Genomic DNA, 23,097 nt, shown 5'->3' with positions numbered 1-23,097 from the left:
TAAGTCATATTTATGCAGATATATAGTCAATTTTCAAGGGTTCATAAACTTTCAAGCGCCACTGTAAATTATATATCTTAATGCAAATCATGTACCTTAAAAATGTTTTCAAGTATCGCGATTGGATTTTTTTGTCATATTGCTCAGCCCTAATGCATATAAAACACACAATCATTGTGTGTGTGTGTGTGTGTGTGTGTGTTTAGTCTCCAGGCAAGTACATTGTGGTAGCAGACTATGATAAAGGAACTCAGGACCTCACAGTAAAGAGTGGAGAGACAGTGCAGCTGGTTCGAGAGGGTCCTGACGGCCAGTGGTAAGCTGGTTAACGCTTATTATTGTCTGAATGTGGGTTTTAAAAAAAGCTTGCAAGATCCAGCTGAGAGCCGGTTTTCTGAATGGAGGGAAAAAAACTAAAATAAGAACAGAATTCCAAAATGTTAAATAGGAAATGTGGGTGTGTCCTAAATCAAGAGAGGGCTGAACATTACAACTGAGAGAATCCAAAAGCTGCTCAGAGCGTATGAAAGACACCGGAGGTTGTTACAGGTTGGTTGTTTTGCAACCGGAGGTTGTCTTGCTTGTATCTTTCTCATTTGTAAGTCGCTTTGGATAAAAGCGTCTGCTAAGTGAATAAATGTAAATGTAAATGTATGTTACAAAGCCGAAGGCGTGGGCTTGCAAGGATTTGAGAATATTTGCATCACTTTCAGAAATAGCAAAATGCTGTCCAGATGAATCTTATTTCAAAATGTTAGCACGTACACTTTATCTGCGATGTTGAATGATGTTATTTTGAAAGCGAATCTAAAAATGTGAAATTAATAGAGGGACTAAAGCTTTTTCAGATATCGATTATACACATGCCTCATTGCATACATTTTAATCAAAGTGTGAAATCATTTTCGCTCTTTTCATAAGCCTCGAAACGTCTGATACAAAGTGAAAATGACAGCATTCAGTTTTGTATTCAGACTTATATTTGTGTACTCTTAACTACTTAAACTTTTTTTCACTGTTATCTTAACATACACTATTTGGCCATTTGTCTTACTTCAGAACACAAAGCAACATCTGTGAAACATTGTTACTATAAATGAAATGCATTTGTCATGTTTATTTTTGTCCTGTAGTTGTACACAATTTTGCACTGAACTGATCCATTGCTGCTGGCTTTCATTCTGTATTTATAGCGCTAACATGAATTGCTTAGCATTTAATTTAACAAAATATGCATTTGGTCATTAATAACAACTTGAATGATTAGAATTGATGAGAACAAAATGAATATATCTGTATGGATCAGAATATGAGCGTTATATTGACTGGTAAAGGATCTAATATTTTGTGTGTGTGTGTGTTAAAGGTTTGTGCGTAACCTGAATAACAGTAAAGAGGGCTGGCTGCCTGCTGCTAACCTGCTCACTCTGATCGGGGAGTCGAAGTCCTCACAGTCTCTTACCAGCTCAGGTGAAAAAACAGCGTCCATTTCCAGTTCAAGTTCGTATTTTACTGGTCGCACATACAGCCGTACACAGTACGATGTGCAGTGAAAAAGATGTTCTTTTTACGACTGTCTGACATTAAAACAGAATTTACTTGCATCAAAGTAGAAAAAGAAAAATATCATATAAAGGATCTAAAAGATGGCAGAGAATGTACGGACTATATGTGGAATAAAGTGCAGATATGTGCACTACAATGCTGTACAACATGGAGCTGAGGTAGTTGCAGTGAAAAAGCGATCATATTTAAGAAATATTTATAAATATGGGATAAACGTCTATAATAATACTATGTATTATACCAACAGTGTGACTTTCTACCAAAAGAAATGTATTTCATTTCAAGGGCATTATCAGTAGGAGCGACTTTTTAGTTAGAAAAGATGACTTGGTTTTTAGAACAAACCATTTCCTTGTTATTGATATAAACCTGCGATTTCAATCAGAGCTGCCGTTATAGAAAGTTAATCAACACCTTCTGACCAATCAGATTTCAGAATTCAACAGCGCAGTGTTACTTTTTTAATTGCTTTGTTAGTGTGTGTAATTGCGTATCGATTCTGAAATTTATTGTTTGTACATAACTAACACATTAAATAATATCAGTTTAGGAAAAGTGTCATTTTGAACACAGCCAGAGAGACTGCATCTAAAAAATCGAGTTATTTATAAAGCGTATTTATTTATTGTTGTTGTATTAAACAGTGATGTGTTGAAAGTCAGTTTGACTGAATATTTGTGTATTTTTGTTTAAATAGAGGGCAGTGGCTCGGGCAATCTGAGCACATCATCCAGCTGCAGTGAGACCTACACCAGCTTCTCTGACATCAAACCCTGAGGCCTGTGTCTCCATCCTGCCTCTATAGCACCGCCTCATGGCAGCTCCTACACACTGCACTTTCTGCTGAGACACCTCCACCACCTCTTTTTCCTCCACCATGCACTGTATTCATCACCAGTCATAGTGACTTGAGCGCACAGCTGGACTGACTTGTTTGTTTCCTGCTTGTTGTTGTTGTTGTTTGCAGCAAGGAGAGACCTAAGAAGCTGCACTCCTTCCCAAAAATAAGCTATTTGTATATCTACGAGTGCAATAGCCTTCGATTACAAAAGCAACACACTTGATCCACTAAACTAAAGCGCTGTGACCTTTAGTCTTGTACTGAGAGTGTCGAAACCGGTTCGGAATATTTTCAGGAACATATATGTATATAATATTTTCTACTTTGCCAACATCATAGGACACTTGAACGGAGCATCACATGACATGGATACAGATTGGAGTCGTGTCCAGTTTCCTAACTGTGAAATGTCCTGTCTTATTTACTGTATGTATTAATCAGAAACAGCTGTATATTTTCGATTATTTTCTGTATAATATTTGTACATGTATTATAACTTGACCTTCGGGGGTTTTTTTTCTTCCATAAAATGGCAGTATATATTGTATATAAATGTTCATGTATGGTGTCGTCGTATCTGAAGCTTGACGTATGCACTATTTTACAGGCATTACATTACTTTATTATTTATTTTTTAACAAACTTTCCCCCAAACAAATTTTATATTCTAGTAATAACGCCTTTTCAAAAACCAGTATCTGAAACTTTTCCTCACATTATTTTATCACAAATCTATTATACAGGTTGTAAGCAAGAAGTAAACGATGGGCTGATAAACAATACAGCATTTCCCATAAATTTATCATTGTGCTCCGAATATATATTTTTTGTTTTTTATCTTCTTACTCCCATATGTCTGTATGTAAACACTGCACATATCTTGTTTTACACCTTAAATGAATAAAATCTGCTGTATTTCAGTCTCATGTGGCACATTGCCCTTGTATTTCTCTATTTTCATATTTGTAATAAAGGTTTGTGTCCTCTATGTATGTATATGTGTAAAGTGTAAATATGTATTTAAGAGTATGTATGAATTAAGAGATTAAAGCTTGAATAAAGTTCACCGATTACATTTTGGCTTGATTCCGGTCTGTTCTGAAGAAGCAGCATGACAGTATTTTTAAGAGAAATATTAAAGGAAAACTCATCCGAGTGTAGACCTTACTTTAATCTCTATGTACTACATCTGTAGTGTGTGTGTGTGTGTGTGTGAGAGAGAGAGAGAGAGAGAGTACCACAGATAAGAAATTCAGCATGTTTTCCTATACTGAGAAAATCCAACAACTGCCCTTAGACTCCCATATACGTGAGTTTGGGTTAAATGGTTTTCTTCAGCGACCCCTTCCACTCACCAATCTCTAAAATATTTTCTACCACAGCGCTGCTGAATTCTCCATTCTGATTGGTCAGAAGGTGTTGATTAATCTATAACAGCAGCTCTGACAGTAGTGCCAGCTACAAGGCAAATCACAGGTTTATATTAAACCACTCGTGCATATATCTACAGTAACAACTCACAGGGACGGGTATGGCAGTTTGTTTTTTTTAGACAAAGAAAAATGTCTAATCGTTGATGCGGTGAATTGTTCTGTAAGGAGAAGTTCATTTCAAAATGATGGAAGGAGTCTCCAGTGTTCAGAAGTTTTTGCGCTTCGTGATTTCTCGTTAACATGACAACCTGTGCTCTGCTGGGGATTGCTTTGTTTTGTTTTGTTTGTTTGTTTGTCTTATGAATTTCAAGTGATACAAAAAAAAATAGAGGCTGTTGAAGAAACAGCTGTTTCTAGCTGCTAGAATGTAAAGGATAAGGGAACTATCTTGGACGTTCCACAACACTAAACGTAACTATAAATAAGTTACATAATGAATGACATATCATAGGTAATGTAATCATTGGCAAGGGGAGGCACGGTGGCTTAGTGCAGTGGTTTTCAAAGTGGGGGCTGCCAGGGGGCGCCCGGGGGGCCTCAACAATTTGGTGTGAAAAATAAATAAATACATGATTTTTTTTTTATATATATATATATATCTATATCTATCTATCTATCTATCTATCTATCTATCTATCTATCTATCTATATATATATATATATATATATATATATATATATATATATATATATATATATATATATATATATATATATAATTCCTAATGTAATGTAAAGATGCAAGATGTAATTAATTATAAAAAACGGGGATATATTCAGAAGTCTGTATTTTTAATGTGTTTTAAAGACATCTTGCAAAAGGGGGGCCTCTGTCAAATGTTAATGCCATTTGGGGGGCCTTGCCCTGGAAAAGTTTTGGGAACCCCTGGCTTAGTGGTTAGCAGATTTGCCTCGCACCTCCATGGTTGGGGGTACGAATCCTGCCTCCTCATAGTGTGCGGAGCTTGCAGAACTTGCTCCGTGCTTTGGGGGGTTGCCTTCAAAGGCTCACTGGCATTTCATCCAGGGTGTCCCCCAGGATATGTGTAGGATAAGCGGTATGGAAGAGATAAGAATATAAGAGTTATAAAACACTTTGGGATGGTGCTGTTCTTGGAAAATAATCAATCTCAGGGTGGTGGCAGCTCATCTGGCTCACACTACCCCATTACTGACCATCATCCTATAACAGCATGTCCTGAAATGTTTTATTCCTTACTTATTGTGTTATAACAATTGTGTGATTTATATTTGCTTTTATGAGTTAATGAGTTTTCAGTTTAACCGATTTAATTAATGTGCCAATCAATGAATGAAGACAATTTTATTAATAAAGCACAATTACAATAACAGAAGTTGACCAACATGCTGTACACAGAATAAGATGTATATATATTCTAAATAGTATCTGAGATTAGAATGAGTGTCTCCCAAACCGTAGTGTGTTGAAATGAGTATCCCAAAGGTACCTGGATGGTCTACAATATCCGGTAGATTTTCTCAGTGTGGATCTGCGAACAACAACTCCTTGCATGAGAGAGGAGAAGTTTTCGTGATTGTGCCTTGCCGAATTCAACCTGCAAACATGGCGGACGAGCGTAACACATTCAGAGAGGTGTAAATGAAATGTGGAAGCTGAAATGAAGAAAAGCTGAAACGCAATGAGATGTTTGTTTACGTGGACAGTGTGTGTAACTAGGCAACAAGGTTCTCTTCCTTCACATGACATGTTAGTATGTCCCAGTACTTGTGTTCTCTTTTGCTACACACGCACAAGTATGTACTTTTTCTTCACAAAAAAGAGTGCATTGTATAAGTAGGTGAATTGAGACACAGCAGAAGAATAGAACATTCACTCTATGTAAAAACAAACAATCATTCTGATAAGAATAGAAATATTATAACAATGATATAACAACTTTTATAATAGCTGATCATGATCATCTTCATAACATCATATAGACCATGTTGCAGATCCTCTGGCTATTTTGAGAATCCTGGATCTATTGGAATGAACACTATGAAAGTAAAAAGGGACAAAACAATAAGAGGGTGGAGCTCAAAGGGTTAACTCCGTCTTCCTTTTGTCACTGCAGTACATAGACAACAATAGAGCTGCAAGCCTGTATATGATCAGGTGAGTCATCCAGCCTGAATACTGACTTCTACATTCATTCATGCGCACAAACAGTGGATATAAATGTCACACTCAGCTGTCCGCCATGATGAGGAACATCATCTGACTAGATATTTCAAGGATCTTGAGTCACACTGATGACTCATTGGCGACGTCCCAGACTGCATACTACTGCTGCACTGAAGTACACTGCCACCATGCTACGCCATCTAGTGCCAACTTATGCTCATTATACTGTACTGTAGTAGCAGTGTTGCCAGATCCACGATTTTACAGTACACTATATTTTACAGTACATTTAAAATAATCTTATACTTAATATACAGTGTCCGAAAAGTCTCCATACATAGGGGAAATTAACACTTTTTTTTTTTTTTTTAGCAAAATGTCTTACTTAGTTATAATCATATTGAAATGATTCTCACAGCTGGATCGGGAAGCTGTTGCAAGGTTGCGATGGACTTTAACAGGAAACGTGGAAAGCACATCACACACGACACTGCTGTCAAACTTATTCATGAATTCAAAAAGACTGGAAGTGTTGAAGACCGACCGAGAAGTGGATGTCCACGAACGTCCACTGACGGAGGCACAAACGATGTGGTGCTGGAAAATATAGTCCCCTATGTATGTAGATGTTTGGGACACTCTGTGCTTGGAAACTGAGATTAACTGAGAAACAATTAGCTTGTATTTTATGTTTTACCAAAACTTTTTGAGAATTCTGCAAAATTGTTGTCTTTTTTTAAACAAGTGGAACTACAGGAACAACATGCAAAAAATCAGGTTATTTAAGCCATTTAACTGTGTATAAGAAGTGCTGTGATAGCTAGTTAGATTAAATAATTTGGAATTTAAAGAAAAAATAATTTTTTTAACATTTTGGAAGATGTCTGTCTTTCAAATGATACACATACTTCTTTAATCTTTATATATTTAAGCTTTGACACTGAGAAATAAACTTTTTTTCAATCAGCTGTTTTTTTTTTAAATGAATTTTTGCGTACAGTGCAATGTCAAATGATGGGAGACACAAAAATGTAAACAAAAAAAATCTGTTTTAATCCCAACAGTTGGGGGTAACCCAATTGCCTATATACCTCAGGGGAGATAATATTTATTTTTTTATCATTTGTCTTCAGTAAGCGCCTTATCCTGGTCAGGGTTGTAGTGGATGTGGAGCCTATCCAAAGAACACAGGATGCACAGAAGGAATACACTGTGAATGGGATGCCAGTCCATCACTGGACCCCATGCACACACACACGTTCACACCTAGGGGCAATGTAGTTTAGCCATTTCATCTATTTTTATGTTTGTGGGAGGAAACCAGAGAACCCAGAGGAAACCAAAACAAACAAAGAGAGAACTAGCACCAGAGCTCTGCACAGATGGTCAGGCTCGAACTGGAGACCCGAGGTGAGAACACTACTCACTGCGTCACAATATCACACTGTTTATTTTTATGCTTTGTTAAAATATACATTGTTACTTCAAATAAAAATACAGAATTTTGCAAACATAGTCATGATGCTGCACTTATATACTTATATATATATATATATATATATATATATATATAAAGATGTTTTAAATGTTTCAGTTTTGGCTTGATTTTGGGGATATTTTTACGCATAATTGGCAACCCTGGGTTATGCCAGTTTTGCGCTATAGACGCTCTTGCACTATAAACGCTATTAACAAGTCTGAACACATCTACATCCGGGTACTGTGCAGACCACATCTACAGGAAGTGGTATCACTTTTCACTAGGGATGGACGATACCACTGATTTTCTTTTCAATTACTGAGTATTACTGAGACTAGTATCCCAATACTGATACTTTAAAAAGTCTTGTGTATTAAAAATGAGGAGAATTTGCAAACGTGGATATGAAAGAATTTTATATGTAAAATAAAATTAAATAATTTGAGACTATTTGAATTTGGTTACAGAAATAAGATAGATAGAGTTGGCAATTCAGTGAACAGATTCATAACTGCTTTGTTAAAATGTATAATATTACTTTTTGTTAAAATGCATTAATTACTTTAAATCAAATGCATTTTTAATGATAAAGTTAAAGTTTTGGTTTTTGGATGGTTTGGGCTGGGGGATACTTTTATTGACACAAGCTGTTGTTGTTGTTGCAAAGACCCAGAAACCCTGTACACTGGTGCGGCCAACCTCATATACAAATGCAAGTGAAAAGATTTTAATGACTGCTGTGTATTTAATACAGAAAATTAGATTTAACACTACTGTCCTATCATGTAATCTGTTCGCATATTTAATTGTAGGACACCATTTTCCATTTTTTCAAACCCTCATAAATATTGTAACAGCTTTAATGGTTATAATGGGAGTTGTATTGGTTTTAATGGAAGCTGTAATGGTCCCTGTGGGTCTCTACTGGTAATTTGTTACCTTCTGTTGGTGACATGTTATGTCTAGCAGATACCATTAAGAACTTACGTCCTTAACACCTCCTACTACGTAATGGAAACCATTTGGTAATGATCTTAATGGTTAACAGCTGATGGTCTGTAATGGTATTTGTAGTGGAAACCATTTGAAGTTCTGTGATGGTTTCAATTGTTTGTTTGTTTTTTCCATCAGTGTTGGAAGTCACGTCTCATGTCACTTAAATAATCCCAGGTGTTAAAACTTTTATCATTTTAACCTGATATTTTTTTTAATCACCACACTGTCTGTCTCTGTCTGTCTGTCAGTGTGTGTGTGTGTGTGTGTGTGTGTGTGTGTGCAGAAGAAGCAGTAGTTCATATACAGCACATCAATATGAGGTCCAATGGCATTTTTATATCAGTTTCACATAAAATTAACACACAATATCGATATTCTTTTATTTGTAAATAAATGAATAAATAAATAAATAAACAAACAAACAAATTAAATTATTATTAATAATAATTATAAGAAGAAGAAGAAGAAGAAGAAGAAGAAGAAAAGGAAAAAAAGAAAGAAAGAAACATATCAAAAGTATCGGTACCTCAGTATCAAAAGTATCGACCCGCCCATCTCTCTACTCCTAACACCTGACCGAGAGCCGAGCTGATCTGAGATCAGTGTTTAACGCGTATAATAGTGAACATAACGCCGAATAATTTGTGAGAACCGACTCCAGATCAGCAGAGTTTTATATTGGGAGTCGACTCATCTAGAGCTTGTGATGTAAACCAGTGTGAATCGCGTATGATATCAAGTCGAGTCGTTTCGAGTGAAATTGTGCGCTGCCTTCTTAAAAAAAAACAAATTCCGCACGGTTTTAATTCGCTCTTACGCACTTTCCGCTGACGTTTCTCTCAGCAACACACACACACACACACACACTGCTGGCGTGACCAGAAAAAGGGCTGTTCGGTAACAGGGAAGCAAGGGACAGACAGCAACGGAAGACGAAAACCGACCGAAAACAGTCTAAACAAGGCCGTGGCCGCGGTAAGTGTTCACCTCTCTAGCCGGGTTAGAGGCGTCGAAACGTGGGAAGAAGCGTCGCTGAGAGTCGGTGTCTGAAATGAACGTCGCCCTTGACATTGTTACAAACTTAAAGCGAGTGGATGTGAGTGTGTGAGTGCTAGCTGTAGCGCCTTGTTTTGTTTTTACCTGCCATTTAAAACTCGTAACCATAACTCAGTGTCAGGGTTATGTTATTTAGTTTTATTTGTGTCTGGCTAGGTGATAGATAGATAGATAGATAGATAGATAGATAGATAGATAGATATTTCGAGCCTGCATTTAACGCTGAGTGTGTGTATGTAATGTGTGTGCCGTGCCTGTCCCGTCAATGGCTGCGTCCAAAACCGCATACTACCGTACTCCGTAGTGTGCTAAAAATAGTACGCAGCCGTAGGTTGCAACATACTACTTAGTACGCAAGTATGTGGGCCTGAACCTAGCCTGGATGTAGCTACATTCTTGTTCTGTTTGAACGCTAATGGCCAGTTTGTTTTGCTAAGTGATGCTAAGTGAAGAACATAACTAGCTAGATTGAAGATAATAAAAAAATAAATGATACATTTGGAGTGTTCGCGGAAAAAATATGAATGTTTTTATCCTCAGTGTTGTTAGCTAATGTTGTAGCTAACTAGCTACGGTACTAGCTTCGGATATTCGTGGGGTTTTTTTTGGCAGGTTTTATCTACGTTAGCTGGTCACCTGAAACTGTAGCTAGTCAGCGAGCTGAACTGTGGCAGAATTAGGCCTTAGATGGGCAGTTAGTCATGTGGGGAAACGAGGTTATCGGGGAAAAGGTGGTTTGCTGACTAATAGCTAACCTTACCTCTTTTCTTGAGTCACACTATAATCTCCTATGATCAGGTTCACGTACCTGCAGATCTCTATCTCTCTCTGTCTCTCTCTCTGTTGTCCTGAACAAGTAATTTACTCATTTATCTCCTCCTTTTACCTACATGTTTATTTTTTTGCATTTGGTTTGCTGGAGTTGTTTTTAAACCTTTCACAGCATTTGTTTGTCAAAGGTGGAACAGCTAGAGCCCTGTGTGTGTGCTTGTGTGAGTGAGAGAGAGACATATCCAGTGTTGACTGTAGGATCTGATTTTCTTTTATAAGCTAGTGAGCTCACTTGTACACTGATAAAACCTGTTATCTCTGATCCCCATGTGTAATGAGCATCGGACCGCCTTCTTTGATTGGACTTGTGGAGGAATTAAAGGAATACTCGTCCGTTTTATTATCCGAATCTCTGATCAGTGAATCTGCAGCAAGAAGAATTTCCACTGTTTGCTTGTGCAGAGAAAATAAGTTGAAAACTGTTTAGGTAAACTTTTTTTTATTTATAAAGGAAGTCTAAGGGCAGCTTTTGGGGCAGTCGGTAAATCTGAAGTAATGACGTGCAGCTATATTACACAAACCCACAAGTACAACTGTCGCACTGTAACAGTAAATGCCGTGGGATGAGACGGATATTAGAGACAGCTGTGCTTTTTAAACTTTCAAACCTTGGAGCAATACTGTAAAGTCATTTTGCTTACATACTATTTTTCTTCTTCTTCTTGATTTCAGTTGCCTGTGAAATCAGAATGGACGTTTTGTGGGTTTTAGTGTGAATATGTAAGCCTTAAGGTTATGTATAAGCTAGTGCGCTCCAAAACAATGACAAAAGTCGCATTTAAAAGATATACGCATTCAGGATTTACAGTCTCTCTCTACCACCGTTACGGATCAACAATTTTAGTGACATCATTCTGCACTTCAGATTTTCTGTCCAATCAAACGCTCAGTAGAATGTGAAGTGTCCCGCCCCCGACATTATAAGAACTTAGGTGAAAAAAGAAGTTTGATGACCATATTCATGAAAACATTTTACAAAAATATATTTTATAAATGACATCCCTAACAGCTGCCCTTAGACTTACAGAAGAAATGAGCAGGTTTTCTGTTAATTTCTCAGTACAAACGCAATAGATGGAGATTATTAGACGTCGACCGATTTTGCAGATGAATCGGCACTGATAACTGATTGCTGGAACTATCGGTTGTCAGCAAAAATCCACATCTAGAGGCGAAATAAAAACTATCACTGACTAATTTTGTTGTGTTATTTGAAGTGTTTTTCATTCATTTTGGATGTCTCGATTTTTATTTTATATTTGGAGTATTACTTTTCGGCTCAGTTTACCTGTATATCTTTTATTTTCTTTATATTTTTTAAATATTTTAATATTTATTTATTTATTTATGTTTAAAAAGTACAGTACATTTTCATGGTACAGTCAGAGTAAAATGTTGCTGAACTTTATTTTTGTAATAAAGTTCAGCAGTATTTTACTTTGAGTGTTATGTTTAGACTTAGTTATCCGTATCGGTAAATTCCACTATCGGTCGACCTCTAGAGATTATGTTAAGTTTTGGAGTATTCCTTTAGGCCAGCGTTGTAATTGAAAGCATGGCAGACTGGACATGTGCTGATAATCAGGTGTGGGATATCTTTGATATTTGACAATGCAGTGTAGCGTCTAGGATAGAATATTATTACTATACCTCCAATCAGCATACATGGAGTGGTGCCTAGATATTTTAGCACTGGTAATATTATGGATGGTTTCTTTAAAACCAATTGAATGCTGTCCTACAAGAAGTGTCAACACATGCATCATTTTAACTCCATATAAGCATTGCATTTGCATATTTATTACTGTCTTTATGGATTTATTACTGTTTTTGTGGCAGGTGACTCACGCATGATGGTTCATTTCTCTCAAGTACAAGAGTGTAGAGTAAACCAAGATACCAACCTGCCAATTTCAGCCTTGCGTTAAGCTATTAATAATAGAAAAAACGTATGCAGAACGTTAACATTCATTTCAATTTGACCGAACAGGAGATGTTCAAAACAACCACATATCAAGTTCAAATAGAGGAGGGGAATAGTTTTGAGTGCACTGCTTTTCTGTAAAGATCTAGACCTCTTGAATGTGATCATTCATCTGCTGTTGACATGACTTTTGACAGACATACCTGAGAAGTTTGCTACAGGACTGCATGCCAAGATCATGTATGTAGTGTTTCCTGTTTGTGAAAATATGTCACTTTATGTGACATAAGTGGATGGTTGGCGAGTTGTTGGTTTTTGATTGATTTAGTTGGTCCGTAAATCTGCCTGGTCATGTTCGCTTGATTACCCCAATAAAAAAGGTGATGCATTGTCTCATCATCGTATACCTGGATAACCTGGGAACATTTGTTTAAAGCATTTGTATAGCTTATGTCAAGTGTTATGTTTTGCATTCTGTTGTAATATACACTTGAGTAAATGAATCTCATTTTTATTTGACATGGAGTTATGGATGAACAATATCAAGATTGTATTTTGTCAGAAAGCGCGCACACACACTTAATCGTTTGTAATAACACCAGTAATATGTGGGATTGTCTTAATGAGTCGATTTGAGTCAGTTGTGGTTCACAAGCCTCTTTTGAAAAGTGTGTGAACTTTGTTTTGATAACCAAAGCAAGGAAGTGAATATGTCCTCCTCTCAAGAGGGTGTTGAGAATGATCTGGTCCGGCAGAGGGTCACATGATGTGACAAGAGATCAGCTCTTGGCAAGCGCCGGATAATCTCAGAAAGACAGGGATGGCTGAACAGGGCAGTGATCTCACACACATTTACTCTCCTGGGGTTCTCACCTCACCGGATTACTACTCGCAAGCTAGGCCATGTCCGCTTTCAGGAACTGCCATACTGAAGTTTTTCCACTCGGACTGTTCCATTTGGTGCGGCTGTTTTTAAACTTGTGTCGTATGACAAGAGCATGCGAGTGGCTAACACATGCTTCCTCCAAGACCCGTGAAAGCAGCTCGTGAGATACCCAAATGCTTTAAACAAATTTTCCCAGGTTATCCCGGTACAAGAAGATGAGACGCTGCGTCACTTTTTGAAACTGCTGCTTGTTGTGCAACGTCACATGGCAGCATAACCGACACAAAGGGAAGCGCTGTCCACATACATGAGCTCACAGACGCCCATGATTGGATAGTGTCGCTGTGATTGATGGGAAGGGAGCGTATGCTAGAACTCCTACGAAGAAAGCATGGCCAGTTTTGCTTTTCCTGGCCATGGATAGCTGTGGCATCATCGGTATCTCAAACTCGTGATCTCCTGACAGTAGAGCGAGCGCTTTTCTGCCATGAGTATGTATTTTGAGCTTAAAAATACGATATACATTTGTTTTAGCGCTATAGTGTCCAAATATAAACTTTTTTCTTTCTTTCTTCCTGCAAAACACTGGAGAGAACAGCACTGAGACACTTTCTGTAAAGTGTAACAAGGTTCTGGACACTTGTCAAGAGGATCGTAGACTTTAACGCTCCTGTATATTGTCATGCGCACATGGACTGCCCTTTACTAAGATAACCATTGCGAAATCTACATTTTGTGTCCTGGCAACAATTTCTGTGTTGATTTGAGTTCATGATCGTGTTGAAAGCTACGGTCAAGTATTAACATCTTGGCAGAGGACAGGATCCTTTTTGGTTTGTTTGTTTTTTTTGTTTTTAGCTGAGGAGACGTAGCTCAACAACTCGGATCAATAGCCTGATGAGCTCTGAGTTTAAATAAAGAGTATGAGCAAATAGTGACACTTCCTCTCTTATCTTCTTCCTTCTTCTATACAGGTTCTGAGGAAGGAGAGAGAGAGAGAGAGAGAGAGAGAGAACAAAAGAGCAAGACCAAGCAAGAGAGACGCTGGGCTCCAACCATGCCACTCTTTGGTAAATCTCACAAGAGTCCCACGGAGATTGTGAAGGCTCTGAAGGACAACCTGTCCATCCTGGTGAAGCAGGACAAGAAGACAGAGAAGGTGAGGTCATACTTAAAGGAAAAATCAAAGCATAAGAAGCTAATATATCTTTTTGCATGCCGTTATTATTAGTAATGCCAGAAGTAAAGCACCTTTTTTATTTATTTATTTGTTTATTTATTTTCTGTACATCATGAAATATACAATTTAATACAATATTATAGTTGTACACTGCTTTCTGACTTCTGTTCTATTCCACATGCTTCCACACTTTCTATCAATATCTGCATATCGAGTTTATATTTAAGCTTGAATCCAGTCTGGAGCCACTTTGTTTCACCATCATAGAGCGTAACTGTACAAGCAACATTGTAAGGTCAAGCTACTCCATCAGAGTGCCACATGCTCACTGCCAGGCTTTGTTCCAGCGCTCGTCAGAACCTACCTCCTGCCTTGGCTGCAGTTCTTCTGCTCGCACTTCTAACAGACTTGACGTCGTCTAGACAATCTAGGTGAAAAAGCTGGCATCTTGCTATGAAGCAGCACTTCAGCTCCATCTGATAACGCTATTCGAGTTATGAAAAGCACAACGTGTGGCGTGTTGGCTCTGTAGAAATATGAAAACACTCCTTAGCCCCTGGGATAAATAGTTCTGTCGACGAATCCTTCTTACTAAGGTTGACTGACACTTTGTTCTTTAATAACGTGTTTCAATATGTAATAGCGCTCTCTCGAAAGGCTTTTACCATTCTGGTTCTAGATATAACCTTTTGTATACAAAGTAATATCTAAATTAAGATCCATCGGTGTGTGGATTCAGTTACTCATAATATGAAAATTTGGCAAAACAATAATTATAGAAAGAAGAGTTGATTAAAAATCTAGAGATAGATGGGACTAAACAAGTAAACATAACAGGAGGAGAGTGAAAGGAAATAAGCAACAGTTCAGGCACACGAGTGTTAAGAATGTGGTGAGAAGGGTGAGATGACAGTGATGTGATGATGCCACTGTGCTGCTTTACCTCATGTTCATTCGCAGCCTCCCGCTAAGCCAGGTTCCTTCAGCTCCATGCTAAAGTACAGGTCTGTGAAACTCTGAGCCAGCTGTCTGATGTCATCCTTAGGTATGCTGTGGTAGACATGCGTGCCCTGTGCTCCTGTCTCATCAAAACTTGTGTTGACAATAGATGATTGATGAACAGATGACTGCCTGGTCCTGTGTTCTTCCTGTGAGAGAAGAATGCCGTCTGTCAGGCGTCTGTTCAGTGCACCTGTCAGTTATACGTGTGTGTGTGTGTGTGTGTATTTGTGTGTGTATTTGTGTGTGTATTTGTGTGTGTATTTGTGTGTGTATTTGTGTGTGTATTTGTGTGTGTGTGTGTGTGTGTGTGTGTGTGTGTGTGTGTGTGTGTAGGCCTCAGATGAGGTGTCTAAATGTCTAGTGGCGATGAAGGAGATCCTGTACGGCACCAACGACAAGGAGCCACACACGGAGACAGTGGCCCAGTTGGCACAAGAGCTGTACAACAGCGGCCTTCTCATCTCCCTGGTGGAGAACCTGCAGGTCATCGACTTTGAGGTTTGTCACCGCATGTTCTGACACGTACACGCAGCCATCAATTTATTTACATAATTAGCTAATTTCTATTAACTATAGCTTCTGTTGTGAAACCTTTCCTTCTGGTTAATTCGAGTTGGACGGGGTTTTATCCGGTAGAGCCGATGACAGGTTTACAGATGCACCAATCAGAATTAACCATCTGCTCAGAAATTTTCAGGACCGAGGAGTTTACTCTTTCTGGTTTCTTGGGAAATTGTTAACATGTACACTTCCTGTCAGATGTTTAGACACACTCATTCTTTATTTTTATTTTTATAATAATAATAAAGTCATCAAAACTCTGGAGGAACACAAATGGAACTATGGGAAATGTGTTGTGATAAAAATCCAAAAGAAATCAAAATAATGTAATATTTTAGCATCTTCAAAGTAGACCCCCTTTTTGCCTAGAATTTCCAGAAATGTATTCTTGGCTTTTTCTCAACCGATTTCTTGAGGAATTTCCCTGAGATACTTTTTAAACAGTATTAAGAGTTCACACGTACGCTGGACTCTTATCAGCTACTTTTCGGAATATTTCGCTCCGAGTCATCCGTTTAAAATAAATATTATTTTGTAAATAAAATGTTATTCATTTCTTTCATTAGAAAACTATGTTGGCACAATTATATTTTTGTCTACAAGACAGATTTCAAATATTTAATCCTACACCTTCCGATCAAAAGGTTTTTAAGATCATGAGGAACATTTCAGTCGAGTGTCCACAAACTTTTGACCGGTAGTGTGAACGGTTTAAAAAGTGCAGCGTGTTGTTTAGAAGTGGAGAACGTCGCATTGTGACGCATCACCCCGCATGGATTATTTTATCTTATATTAAAATTTCATAAAGTTATTAACCAAAATATGCAAGGCAGTTCGTCTAATCTTGCTGAGCTTTATCTGCAAAACTCACAATCCTGAAGGGTTAATAATCTGCTTGTCGCAGTGTAATAGGAGGCATTTAAATGACAGGAGAGGTAAAACTCATTTTTAAGCATTTTGTTAAAACACACTATGCATGCTGCTTCAGCTCATGATTAATATCATTATAAAACATGAATTATGAATTCGCTCTGAGGAAACAGCACGCCTTATTTCCATCTTGGCAGGGATCTGAACATGGCATGAGGGGTGGGGGAGGGGCCGATCAACAGCAAAACTAACTGAGAAAATGTTGCACATGTGCTATTAAAAAAGGAGTTTTTAATGTTTCTAAAAACTTTAACGTACTGAACGGATACGTTAAACAAAATGGTTGCCAAATGTTTCTCATGTGCCTCGTTCACATTTATTGAACACACAATACATCCATTCACTCACTGTTTCTACACATGGTTTCTTGACAGCCACAGGTATTTATGTGAGTGTGTAAGAGAAAGTAATTTTTGTCATTAAAATGAGAACATTTGTCACTGAGAGACCCGACTTTACATAAAAAGAGGAAAATAGCTAGCTGTTCACAAGCCTGTTAGTTGAGGCAACCATTGACCGAGGGAAGAAGGAAACGTTACACACACACAAAACCTGATGTGTATTTGATCCCTCTTTTTTTCTTTTTTCTTTTTTTTTTTTACACACATAGTTATGCATTTATCTGACTCTCATGTGACGTGTGCGTTTTAAGTATAATCTTTTATACTTGTACAATGTGTGTGTGCAGGGGAAGAAGGACGTGTGTCAGATCTTCAACAACATCCTACGCAGGCAGATTGGCACCCGCAGCCCCACAGTGGAATATTTCTGCTCCCATCAGGAAGTGCTCTTCATCCTGCTGAAAGGGTGAGACGACACGTCGCTCACTTCACCGCCACCTCTTGATTTTGTTATTCATGGTGACATGAATTTAAAAAACAAAACAAAAAAAAAACACACAACATTCAAGACCTGTTCTATGAATTAAGTCAATAATTAAACTCTGAACGTTTGAGTAGCGTAAAACACTTGTATTAACTCCGCGCTGAATGTGTTTGACATTTAATGAGTGTTTTTGTCGTTCTTTTTATCGATTATTTACCCCTGCAGGTACGAGACTCCTCAGGTGGCGCTGAACTGCGGCATCATGCTGCGCGAGTGCATCCGGCACGAACCGCTCGCCAAAATCATCCTGCACTCGGAGCATTTCAACGACTTCTTCAGCTACGTGGAAATGTCGACGTTCGACATCGCCTCTGATGCATTCGCCACCTTCAAGGCAATAACACGGTCCTGACACAACCGTCTAATCTTCTCCTCGGCTTGAGGTCCTGAACTAATCAGATTTTCTTGCTGTTGTTCTACAGGACCTTCTCACAAGACACAAGGTTCTCGTGGCAGAATTTTTAGAACAGAACTACGATGCGGTAAGTGACATTTACGAGTGTATATATGTGTTTGTTTGTAAAACTGGAACTGTATTCTGTGTAGTTGTCTGTACAGGGAGCGTGATCTTTTAATAGAGTTGAAAATCTGCTGTAGTTCTGTGTAGTGATATGTGGTTAGTGTTATTACTAATCCAGCTCCAATATGCACGTTTCTGCAGGTTTTCTTGAGGGTAAAAAATGCACAAGATTTCCCTTGTATAATGACATTTTTGCGAAACCATCGCATGCAGCAAATTATTAGAAATGCAACAAAAAAAAAGTCTTAAACAAGTATTTGGTCTTTTTTTTTTTTGTTTTTTTTTTTTTTTTTTTTGATAAACCAGAAAGGCATAATTAGGGTGGTTGAAAGCTCACTGAAGTGGTTTAGCATTTCTTCTTCTTTTTTATTTTTACTAGTTATTTAAATCTTCTCCCTTGATGTGGTGTTTGAACTCCTTATTTTATTTTTACAGGTCTTCGAGAACTATGAGAAGCTACTGCACTCTGAAAACTATGTGACAAAGAGGCAGTCACTGAAGGTGTGTGTTGTCTAGAGCCTTATAAGAAACTACTGCCTTTTCTTCTTGACTGTCCTAGAAATGCGTGTGTTTCTGTGTGACAGCTGTTGGGTGAGCTCCTGCTGGACAGACACAACTTCACTGTGATGACGAGGTACATCAGTAAGCCGGAGAACCTCAAGCTCATGATGAACCTGTTGAGAGACAAAAGTCCCAATATCCAGTTTGAGGCGTTCCACGTCTTCAAGGTAACCTCATGATTAGGTTGGAAAACATGGGAGTATTTTTTTTTTTATCCCAAAAGGATAATCACTGTTTACAGTAACGTGTTTGTGTAATTACCATGGAGTATAATATCAACACACCTTCCTGTCCAGAGAAAAGAACAAAACCTATTTACTTGAGAAGAGCGTTTGTGTCTCAGGGCAGCTTTTGAACGTAGTTTAATTTCTACAATTATAGAACTGTTACATTTTAACAAGGTGTTCGGATGAAACAATCAACTGTTCTTAAGGAGTTTTTTGCTGTTTTCCCAAACACTGAAGCGATAGAGTAAAAATTCAGATTTAAACAAACACCTGAGCTCATTTTAAAAAAAAGGTCCACAATAATAAGATTTGGGTAACGAGCACCTTCAGAATGTGCAAGTTGGAAGCACACAGTTGTGTAGCATGTCCTTGTGTGCTGTAGCATTACATTTTTATTTCCCTTCCCTGGAATTAAGAGGACCTGACATGTTCTAGCATGACAATGCTGCTGTGCACAAAGCGAGCTCCATGAAGACATGGTTGTTCAAGATTGGTCTCGGCACCAGGTCATGGATGGACCAGTGGTGGCTTAGCGGTTAAGGCTCTGGGTTACTGATCGGAAGGTCGGGGGTTCAAGCCCCAGCACTGCTGAGCTGCCACTGTTGGGCCCTTAAGCAAGGCCCTTAACCCTCTCTGCTCCAGATATGGTATCATAGTATCTGACCCCAGCTTCCTGACAGGCTGGGGTATGCGAAGAAAAGAATATCACTGTGCTCTAATGTGTATATGTGACCAATAAAGACTTATCATTATGGACGTGGATTCGTTGGGAACTCAGTGATGGGGACTGATAAAACTGGCGCTTTCAGAGGAAAAACAATTTGACTGAATAAAGATGAAGTGGTCCTACAATAAACTGCAACTAGAACACTTTCGAAGTAATCCTAAGGATAATTAGGCAGTGAATAAAAGGAGTGTTTGGTCTCCTGCACCAGTCAGAGCAGGAATGTTCAAAGTTTGAGCAGCGGATCAGCACTGCAACACTTCATAGACTTCCACTGTGAGTGAGTTTTGAGTAAACAGGATTTCTGTTCTTTTCTCGGTTCAGGAAAATGTGTTCGTTCTTGTCTGAGGCGTTCACACACGTGCTGAATAGAGAGTGGGTTGATAAATGTTGGCGTGTTCCTTGATGCAGTTATCCTGGACATGAATCCGTGTATATGCATTTATTTATTTTTTTCCTTCTCGCAGGTGTTTGTGGCTAACCCTAACAAAACGCAGCCCATCATAGACATCCTTCTGAAGAACCAGACGAAGCTCATCGACTTCCTTAGCAACTTCCAGAAGGACCGCACAGACGACGAGCAGTTTAACGACGAAAAGACGTACCTCATTAAACAGATACGAGACTTAAAGAAACCCGCCTCCTAAACCTTAGCTAGCGATCGCGTTATCAAGCACCTCATCTTTTTACTGAGGAAAAACAAACAGGAAAAAAAATCACAAAAATCTATTAACAATAATAATTCTATTTAAGATCTTAAACATTTGTCTTTTCTTAGTCATGAGGCTCACAAGTGATAGTTTTCAATCACTGATGTTCAGTTATTTTCTTTCTTTTTTTTCTTCTTTTTTTTTGCTTTCTTTCATAAGACATTTGTTTCGTTTTATCATCGAGGTGTGTGTGCCACAATAGGATTGTTTAAAAATAAATAAATAAAACCTAAAGGCAACCGATTTAGTTTCAGGAAGAACCAGAGCTGGTAGCAGCCTCGAGAGAGACGTGGGTGAGTCACGAGGACCTAAGAGAACGATTGACACTTTTTTTTTCTCTCTCTCTCATTCTGATGAGCTCTTTTTTTTTTTTTTTTCCTTTCTTCTCCACACACACACCGACCCGAGTGCAGTTCACACACCGGCAGTTTGGCCTCGCTCTTGTACAGTTTGTAGCTGTAGTAGTGGAGTTGTAGGAAGGGAGGATGCATTCCCCACTTATTTATAAAGCGTTAGTAACTTCATTCTTGCATTCCGTTATGTTTTTTTTTTCTTTCTCTTTTCTTTCTTACTCTAGCGCCTCCTGTCACTGATGGTATACGCTGAATTTCTCTGTTTTCACGCACCTGTATGGCTTACTGTCGACTCCGGATGGGTTTAAATTTACCAAAAAACCCCCAAAATCAGTCATGTTATCCCTGTTTGCTCGGGGGGGTTTCAGTATTTTACTTGTTGGGTTTCAGGAGCGCAGTTTATCTTCCTGTATGCTTTAGAAACTTTCTTTTTTTTTTTTTTTTTTGTTATTAGACTTATGCTTGCAGAACAGGGCTGTGTAACTTTTCGATTCCTACTTGACGACATGTTTACCTATCATGTGTTTAAAGCTGGTTTTAGTCTCTGTGAGTGCCCTTTTATAAAATATAGTAAACATCTGTTGGCACTTAGTGTATGATGATGTTTTGCAGTGAGGCTGGAGTTCAGAATAATGGTTCTCGGTTTGTACTATAGTACTAAAGCTAGAGAGTAATGTGCTAGTACTGTAGTGTATCCAGTGCTCTTAAATATTCCTATAGGACCTACTATAGGAGTCATGTAGTTTAATCCCACTAATACTCTTTGTTGTACACGTTTATTGCGTTGCAGTTCGGCGGTTCTGTGCTGTATCCCTGCAGTACTTCAGTGTATTTCTGTTCATTAGCTGGTATGTTAGCTCTTCATAGTGATTTTTGGCATTTAGCTCAAACAGAACAGTCGAGGACACGAACGTTCAAAACAGGTGCCTTTTGTTGTGTTTTAAATGTATTCCTGTTTTGTTTTTTTCCTCTCATGCTTTATTTTGTATTTTTTAAACAGATCTTTCTAGGGGGAGCTTAATTTAATTTTGATGTTAATTATAAATATGTTCTAGTAGAGCATATTTTGAATCGATTAAGCAGTGAACCTCTTAACTCGCTATATTTGAGTTACGCTGACGGAAACTTCGTTCTTTTCATCCTTCGCTTTCGTTTGCTGCACTTGGTTGATTGATTCAGATGTATGATTGTATCATTAGAAAATGTGGATTCAGTGGAAATTGTATGCTGAAGTGGTCTTGACCCATGTTATCACATTTGCCAATTATGTGAAATTTGTTATATATCGATTATACCTACTGATTTTTCATACTTTTTTTTTTTTGTTTGTTTGTTTCAAGTTGTTTCCACTAATATTTTTACTTTAATTACAACAAAGAAATTGCCCTAAGAAACCAAAACCGGATCAAAATTCGACGGTAAATAATGGCCAAATGTTGAACAAATACATCACACTCTATTGGCATTGCTTCTGCGCCTCCCAGTTTGAATTAGCATTCAGAGCTCAGATAGGCTGCAGGCTGTTCAGTATTGTGTAATGTAAAGTTAACATTAAACCCTTCAACATGGGAACCATTCAACTCTATTATACACCTGCGCCAAATTTATTCAACATCCTCACATCCTTACATACACAGGTTACAAGTAATGGAAAGAAACCTTGAGATTTCAAGTCTGAAATCTTTCCCAAATCCACCCATGTCGCATCCTTCCTTCTTCAATGCTAATTGTACCATATCACCAATAAAGCAAAATTCAAGCATTATCAGTAATCCTTTTTGTGTGTAAGCATATGTATATTTCTAGTATAACCACACAGATGAGGTTTAATCTGTTTACACCTGGGTAAGTGCTTCACAAGACTTCACCCACATTAATATATTGAGTTTCATTTTTGGCATGAGGGCGAGGGCAAACACACACACGTTACTCTTGCGTCATTCGATCTCTTCAGTGGAAAAACAATAAGCGGGATGTGCGTTTTTAAAGACTTAAAACACTGAATGCTTCTCAAAAGTGAACATTATTCACCGTTTAAAGCAAACCGCAACTGCGATTCAGTTTATGTGAAATTCTGAAAACGTTACACACTGACGAGCAAAACCATTGCATTGCCCTTGTTTCTCTTTATCTCGTTGTCCTCTTCAGTGAACAACGATCAGATCGGAAGATTAAAACGCTGCATGACGGATGCGAATGTAATTCCTCTGTGCGTTGCATTTCACTTTCATCAAACAGGCTTATCACTCGTGCTGCACCGAAATACTGTCTAATCACAGCCTTGA

General features: G+C 38.1%; 2 protein-coding genes across 5 annotated transcripts in view; both read left to right on the top strand.

Annotated features, from left to right (window-relative positions):
- Nucleotides 1-3,482, top strand: part of mcf2la (mcf.2 cell line derived transforming sequence-like a) — an 82,303-nt gene extending 78,821 nt beyond the window's left edge. For all 4 annotated transcript variants that reach the window (XM_053615049.1, XM_053615046.1, XM_053615048.1 and 1 more), the window contains 3 exons: nt 207-316; nt 1,367-1,470; nt 2,264-3,482. In XM_053615049.1, the coding sequence (XP_053471024.1) occupies nt 207-316; nt 1,367-1,470; nt 2,264-2,343 (294 nt within the window). In that variant the 3' untranslated portion in view covers nt 2,344-3,482. The remainder of the gene's footprint in view (nt 1-206; nt 317-1,366; nt 1,471-2,263) is intronic.
- A 5,644-nt stretch (nt 3,483-9,126) lies between these two features.
- On the top strand, nt 9,127-22,574 carry cab39l (calcium binding protein 39-like). Its single transcript, XM_053615415.1, has 9 exons — nt 9,127-9,437; nt 14,134-14,318; nt 15,675-15,839; nt 17,521-17,639; nt 17,883-18,051; nt 18,140-18,199; nt 18,673-18,738; nt 18,822-18,965; nt 20,217-22,574. The coding sequence occupies exons 2-9, from the start codon at nt 14,217-14,219 to the stop codon at nt 20,394-20,396; spliced, it is 1,005 nt and encodes a 334-aa protein (XP_053471390.1). The 5' UTR covers nt 9,127-9,437; nt 14,134-14,216; the 3' UTR covers nt 20,397-22,574.
- The last annotated feature ends 523 nt before the right edge of the window (nt 22,575-23,097 follow it).

The sequence above is a fragment of the Ictalurus furcatus genome, chromosome 26 (genome assembly GCF_023375685.1).
Source record: "Ictalurus furcatus strain D&B chromosome 26, Billie_1.0, whole genome shotgun sequence".
Classification (NCBI taxonomy): Eukaryota; Metazoa; Chordata; class Actinopteri; order Siluriformes; family Ictaluridae; genus Ictalurus; species Ictalurus furcatus.
This window is presented reverse-complemented; position numbering and strand designations above follow the sequence as displayed.